Consider the following 7,510-nt stretch of genomic DNA (forward strand, 5'->3'; position numbering starts at 1 on the left):
ATGAGGAAGACATAGGAGCCGCATAGTTTCTGCAGGGAGGACAAAAGCAGGAAGTTTTAATTTGAAAAGCTCATAATGCAAAGTCATTTGCTGTTGACAGGCCAAAATTTTAACACCTTTCCCCAACAATGCCCTTACTAACAATCCTTTAGCCAGTGGGGGTTTTTTTTAAATGATATCAGGTTCCTATGGGCTTCTGAAATGCTTTAATGTTCTTGGGGGTGACAAAAATTGAGGTTTTTAAAAGGGAAATCCCTGATGTGCTAATTAAGATGTATCTTCCAACTATCTGTAAGCTACAAGTAGTTAAAGACAGCAAAAATCTGAGGTGTGCCACAACACTTAATTTTCAGTAACAATCAGAACGCAGAATCAGTGACCTCTGGAAGACTGACCAGCCCTCTGCTCAAAGCAAGGACAACTTCAAGGACAGATCAGATTGATAAGGGTCATACAGTCAAGTTTTGACATCTCCAAGGATGGAGACTCTACAACCACTCTGGACACCCAATCCAAAGCTACAGCACTCAGCACTTTGCAAACTGGGTCCTTACCTCTGCATAGGGGAAGAGCATTCCCACCAAGAAATTAGAGGTCCAGTTGGAACAACCAGCCACTGCCATGGCTGCAGGCCGTGGGCCCTGGCTGAAGAGCTCTGCCACAATGAACCACGGGATAGGGCCAGGGCCAATCTCAAAAAGAGCCACAAAGCCAAAAGTGGCCACAATGCTGATGTATCTGATCCACAGCACAATGTCCTGCAAGGGAACAAAATAGGATCAGCTGCAGTTTGAGGCTAATATGGCACAGCAGTGCCACCTCCAACATCACAGCTTTCTCGGCTGCACAATGAACACTGTGGCACGATTTCCACAGTTGTGCTCTCCACAGCACACTCGGCTCTAGCCCCAGCTGTACCTGCCTACACAGCAGCACTGCAGGGCAAGGCAGATATATATAGTCTTATAGGTCTCCTGCTGGGGTCAACCTAGACAAGAACATCAGTTACTCACCTTCAGAGCTAAAGCGATGGTCATAAGAACAGCACACACAGCCATGCCACCCAAACCAACTAAATGGAGGGTCCTGCGCCCTGCACGCTCCACCAGGAACAGCTGGAAACATGGCAGAAGGAGAAAAAAACCCAAAACTATTACTTGGGCAGCAAGAGCAAAAGAAGCTCCCCTTCCTCAGTGTACCTTTCACCTCTTTTATCAGTGCCATTAGTGATCTCAGTGCAGGTCACCAGGCTGCTCCACCTTTTGCGGAAGTTTTTGCTCTCTGGTTCTTGCTACTGCCTTCTCTCAGGATTCCTCTTCCCCATCCCCTGCCCATGCACTCCTTTTCACCCTTTCTTTCATCTAAAAGTTTGACAATCTCTTTCTGCAGTCCTTTCCTCCCACAATGCTTTTAATGCATACTTTTCTTTGCTCTTATAGGCACATGTAGCACAATGCTAGTGTGCTGTGGGCCTAGGACAAAGTTCTGTCACAGCCTGGCTACTTGTCTTCATTCACATCTCCCCAAAAAGCCCAAGCAGACACCGCTAACCAGAGGGCCCGTTTCACTTACCGACACAACAGTAAAGACTGTGTTTACCACACCAGCTCCAATAGTGGCATACACAGGTTGCGTGATTCCAGCTCTTTCAAAAATCCCTGTAGAATAATAGAATACCTGGGAAAAGAAGCACAAGTTGGTCACTGTCACAATTCCAATATCTGAGAGCATGTCCCTCATTCTCCGCCCAATGGCTTGCAGGCCCAACAGGGAATGTGAAAGCAGCTCTCAGCAGTATAAACAGCATGCTTCTAGTCAAGGTTCATTCACTTGGTGCAAGATGAAATGTCTTGTCAGGGTGCACGGCAAAAATGAAAGCCCATATAACCTCCACCTTTCATTTTCACAATCTCTGCAGTATCACTAAACAAGTGACTTCCAGTCACGGTGCAAAACATTTCTGGAAGCACAACTCTCTCAACATTAATGGTGAGTGTAGCCAGACAGAGGCCAACAGACAGGACAGGAAGATAACTCACAGCATTGATGCCAGAGAGCTGTTGGGAGAGCTGTAGCATGATGGCAATGATAATAGCCTGACGGTAGTTTGGAGAGCGGAAGAGCTCTGGCACAGTTGCTTTCTTTTCCTGGGACATTTTAGCACTCTCTTCTTTCATCTCCAGGATGTCCTGAGACACATCTTCTGTACCACGGAGCTTCTGGAGAACTAGAGGGAGGAATCAAAAAACACCAGCTATAATACACCCACCACAGCCAGCAGACTCTCCTCCTCCTGTCCTGCTGTTTCAGGGAGGGCACCCTGGAAGACTGAGCCACCTACCAGTCAAGTGTTTGGGCTTGCTCTGTGGGAAAAACTGAGCCTCTACACATAACCTCACTCATCTTTTCAACCCAGATGTTGGTGTGCTGTGATCAGCATGGAAACCAGGTCCAGGTCCTGCTCATGCTGCTAAATTTCCAGACTTACATCTGATCCCTAATTCTATTCACACACTTGTCAGAGCTGACTCCAGCCCTCCTTGTTGAAGGGCAGGAAATAGGCTGGCATTTAAGAGGAGCCCACAGAGCTGCAGCAGCTGGCCCTGCTACATCCCATCAGGCCAAGTGCCGCTCCTCACACCTTAATCCCACCTGGAGTCTGTTGGGATGCCAAGTTTCTCACACTTCCTGGCACTGGTGCAATCTGAAGGATGGGAAGGTGGGCCTGGTGCCCTCCAGGAGTCACACCCTTGATCCACCACAAGCTCCAGAGTAAGGCTTGGCCTCCCACTCAAAGTCAGTACAGGCTGGGAGCCAGAATACAGCCCTGCCTCTTCAGACATTAGGTCTTACCTGCTTGTGCTTTCTCTTCTTCCATCTTGTTGATCAATAAGAAACGAGGGCTCTCAGGGCAGAAAAGAAGAGCAACACACTGCAGGACTGCTGGGAGGACTGTGAACCCCAAAAGCAGTGGCCAAAGTGCTTCAGTCCCCATGATTGCCTCCAGGCCGAAGATCTACACCAAGAAGAGAAACAGCAGGATTTAAATACTTCGATTCCTCACCCCACACCAGTATGACCACATCCAATGGCAAGTGCAGCCAACCTCACCCTCCCCCAGCCCTTGTTTTCCCTGAAGGAAAGACGAGGTTGTGCCAAGCCTACCTGGGCCACCAGAATGCCCACGACAATGCCCAGCTGGTTGAGGGTGCCAAAGGCTCCACGGAGGCTGGTGGGTGAGACCTCACTGATGTACATGGGCACAAAGCCAGTGCAGAGACCACAGAAGATGCCAATAATGAAGCGGCCAATGACCAGCATCTCCACTGCCTTTGCAATCTTAGAGAAGGCCATGAGAATGCCACCAACAAAAGCCAAAATGTTCACCAGTAGCATGGAGTTCCTCCTGCCAGGGTAAAGACACCAAAACTGAGTTTAAACTGGTAATATAGTGGAAAAATCATTGGGAGAGTGATAAACCCACCCATGACCCCATCTCAGGAGTGGGAGTGGAAAAGAGCAATTCTTATTCAGCTCACACCTTGGCCTGCAACCCTTCTTCTTCAGCAGCCTGCAACCCTTCTTCAGCAGCCTGCATATTCTTGCTTCTTTCCCAGCCTCCTCCTCCCTTTCTCTCACCTCTGCCCTCTTCCACCCAACACTCCAGTGCAGACTGGGAAAAAAACCCTAATGGCTTGGATCTGTCATCCCAACTTACCTGCCAAATCTGTTGACAAAGAGGCTGACTGAGAAGGAGCCGATCATACCTCCTACTGAGAAGATGGCCACAGAAAGAGACCACAGGGAGGTGAGGAGCTCTGGGGAGACAGCCTCCCCACTTCGTTCTGACAGGGTTTTGTTGAAGAAGCTCCGGATTATCTGCAAGAGAAACCAAGTAGGAATAGTTGCAATCCAGTGAGAGGCATCTTGCACTGGGAAGAGGGAAGATTACTTTTGAGGTAAGCCTGAAAAGCCAGAACATTACATACAACAACCCTTCATTGTCCCATGGGGATGTCACAGGGCTGCATTTCCCATTTCTAAGGCATCCTCTTTGATAACAAGAGAAATTCTGCAAGGGCTGAGGGTGAAGTGACCTCAGAGCATCTGTCCCCAGCAGATGGCAGCAGGACACCAGCTAGGGACGACAACCTTCCCCTCACCCCCGGTAATGTGACATCTGTTCCCGGAGACAGGGTGGATGTGGCATTGGTGACTCAGTTCTTGAGAGCTTACAAGAAAACTACATTTCTCGTTTTTCTTCATCTCTTCTCTCTTAGGCTACAGTCATGAGATGATTTTATCAGAGTACCTCAGTCACAAGTCTTTTATACAAGCACTGAATCGACACAAGGAATTAAAAAAAAAAAAAAGAAAGAAAGCAGCATGAAATGGTCCCCGATACAAACTAAACTAGAGTAGCTATAATCCCTACTGTCCCTCAACTGTTTTCTACGTGTTGGTCTCTACATTCCTTCTGCCATGGCTGGTTTACTCCAACTCAAAACTGAAGTGGCTCACATTCCTCCACACAAATACAGACCAACAGGAAATTGCAGATGGAGCCATCCTGCCTACTCTGCACTTCAAATGCAGTGAATCAGCCTCCCTACTCGCTCTCTCTCCTCCCAAAAACTTTGTCCTTCCTGTCCACTGTTGCAGTTGAGAGTGGGGTTTGAATGACTTCACTTCATAAACTAGAACCAAATCATTAGCTGCTTGGAAGACAGCTCCTCTCCTTTCTACACCTTTGTTTTCCCCATCAGCCCCTCACTGGTACTATCTCCCCAATTCATTCTCCTTCTCACCTTCTCAGGAGCATTGATGACACCAGTGTTGTACCCAAACTGGAGAGATCCAATGGCAGCAACGGAAACAGCGTAAATAAGGGGTGCTGTGATTTTCTATGGAAAGACAGAAAATAATTTAGTTAATTTTGTTATTCACGCTTTCCACACAACTTGAGTTTCTCTTCAACATAAACAGCAGATGCAGTTCATAGGTGCCCTGTGCAAGTGCGCCAAAAGCAGAGAATGGACTTTTATCCTGCAAGGGTGGGTACCAGTAACAGAAACCTTAGAAAGGGAGATTCAACTGTACAGCAGGAAAAAGTTCCGTGACTAGAAGTAGGAGGGCCTGTCAGGACCTCCCCTTTATTATCTCCTGACCTGCATCAACTATTCTCAGCTCATTAGTAATGAATACACTGGCTGCATTAGTGGCTGTTATTTTGGGTTCATCTGCTTTACAGAAAAGCTTTTGCTGAGCTCTGGCATGGCATGAAACAACGGTCTTAACTCTTCCCTTTGCCAACTGACAAGTTCCCATAAACCAAGTCTCAGATCTGCCCATGAGCTATAATACTGGCAGTCACTCCTAACAGTTAAAACATGCACTCTTCAGCAACAGGCTTGCTTTTCCCAGGCTAGAGCTTCCCCAACTCTGCCTCAGGGCACCTGGCACAGCAGCCTGCCTCTGTGGCAGCCTGTTTCAGAGGCGGCGGCAGCAGTTGCTGCCAACCTTCCCGTTTATTTTTCTTGAAGTTGTGGCAATACTTGCCATTTTAAATGAAGCACAGTCCCTGGAATTTGAGCAGATGTGAATCTCTATTAAAATAAAAGCTGCTGTGCCCTCAGAGCCACAGAGGAGACTTGGAGGTCCAACCTCAGAAGTCATACAAACCGAAAAATTTAAGTGTCAATGAAATGCATCCTGACATCTTCTATGTTTTTGAAGCTTCTGGCATTTAAGCCAGCTCTTTGTTAGGGAGGCATGGGGGAGCAGATGACTCAGGAGTTGGCACTCAGACAGACAGTTTTTGAGTTAGCACAATTTGCAAAGATCATATTTCTATCTCAGGAGTGTTTGGAAGCATTTCCAAAAATTTTAACAGTCCTTTTCCAAAGCCTTCCAATTATTATCCTCAGGCTGGCAGAGGAGAGAAAAGTACTCCATGGGGCCTCCTGTCACAGCTCCTCCAGTCTCTCTCATTCCAGTTCAGCTCCAGGAATAAACAGTGTCTCCCAAGGCTACCCAAAATCTTTGCCAATAACCTTCTGCCAGTGCTCATACCACCTTACCAGTCTTCCAAGCCAAGCATGTAGGTGCTTCTGGCCTGAACAACCCTTGCACGGCTATCAGTTAGGCCCCACTACACAGGGGAAATTACTCTGGAACATGGTTTCCCCCCACCTACATCATGCAAATGTCTCATGCTGAGCTCTCTTGCTGCCAAGGTTATCCATGGAGAGACAAAGGGGACACGGTCCTTTTCTTGTATGGTGGAGCACATGATTCCCGAGGTACTGTTCACACCTGAATATACCTTAGGGGGTGTCTAGGTCTTCTTCCCCCTGTGACTGCTCCCCTCACTTCTGCTGCAAGGAAATTTGGCACAGAACCATAAGGACACAGCTCTTCCAAAGCATCTACATGCCTCTAAAATGGCACTTACACATCTGAGCACTTTCAGCACTCTAAGTCAGATCACCCCCAATCAACAGTTACAACACAAAGCTGAGGATAAAACCCAGCTCTCCCCATTTTCAACAGTGACTCAACATACGAGCATCGTTCCCACCCAGGGCTCTGCTTTGTCATGACTTGCTGTGGCCACAGCCAGCCTTTTTCTTCTAGGCGCAGCAGGGACTGCAGGCTGTCTGTTTTGTGGGCACCTCGTACCTACATAAGCTACAAGGTTGTGTTCTTCCACCTTCTTTCATACTCTCTCCTCCTGGCTGTTGCCTGCTATTCATATCCTACCACCCAGACACTAGATGGCCTGACCCAAACCCTCCTGTGAGCCAGCCAGTGACCTAATGTTTGGATCATCTGTTACTGCTAGAAGCACCTCACTTCCCAAAAGGCAAACAGGGAGCTCAGAAATAGCACAGAGCTACACCCACCCTACCCAAACGCTCAAGGCTGAGAGAGGAATTCAAACCACCACCCCTCCCTCTGACCACAGGCATCAGCAGCACCCATTACCCAGGAGATGCTTCTCACCAGCCCCCTCTCCCCTTCACCGCCTGGAGCCTCAGAGCAGCACAACCTGTTGAACCCAGCTAAGGCAGCCTCCGAGCGACCTTGAGCAGATGTTCTCCTTTGCTCTGCCTCATCTGCCCACACTACCATCAACCTGGCGGTGCGGGCCGGTTCTGTTGGCCTCTGTAACTAATCCCCGGCCGGGGTCGGCAGGACAGTCGCTCTCTGCCCTCCCGCCTGCCTGCTGTGCCCCTCTGATGCGCTCCGGCACACGCGGGCATTAGCTCGCCTCAGCGGCGCACGCCTCGCTCGTACCCACAGGCCAGCTATGTCTGCTCTGTTCCTAGTTCTTCAAAGAAAAATGGGGGGAAAAATACGCTTGGGGGAACAAAATACGCTTTGCCGCCTTCTTGGAGTTGCACAGTAACCTTATCGTAAGCCATACTACCACCAAAAAAAAAGCGCCTTTAAGAGCATCACGAACGCCGGGACGAACGCCCGCAGCCCTGCCAACAAAATAAACCTC

At 48.6% G+C, this 7,510-nt stretch overlaps 1 protein-coding gene across 1 annotated transcript; it reads right to left on the bottom strand.

The window, feature by feature from the left end:
• Positions 1 to 5: 5 nt before the first annotated feature.
• On the bottom strand, positions 6 to 4,904 carry LOC104267320 (solute carrier family 2, facilitated glucose transporter member 3; the record flags this gene model as incomplete). The annotated part of the gene is made up of 9 exons (XM_009869405.1): positions 6 to 29; positions 555 to 758; positions 1,014 to 1,115; positions 1,573 to 1,677; positions 2,040 to 2,227; positions 2,854 to 3,016; positions 3,166 to 3,406; positions 3,719 to 3,879; positions 4,809 to 4,904. Coding segments are annotated over 9 exons (1,284 nt in total), but the record flags the coding sequence as incomplete, so codon positions are not given.
• Positions 4,905 to 7,510: the final 2,606 nt, after the last annotated feature.

Source organism: Apaloderma vittatum, unplaced genomic scaffold (assembly GCF_000703405.1).
Source record: "Apaloderma vittatum isolate BGI_N311 unplaced genomic scaffold, ASM70340v1 scaffold40725, whole genome shotgun sequence".
Lineage (NCBI taxonomy): Eukaryota > Metazoa > Chordata > Aves > Trogoniformes > Trogonidae > Apaloderma > Apaloderma vittatum.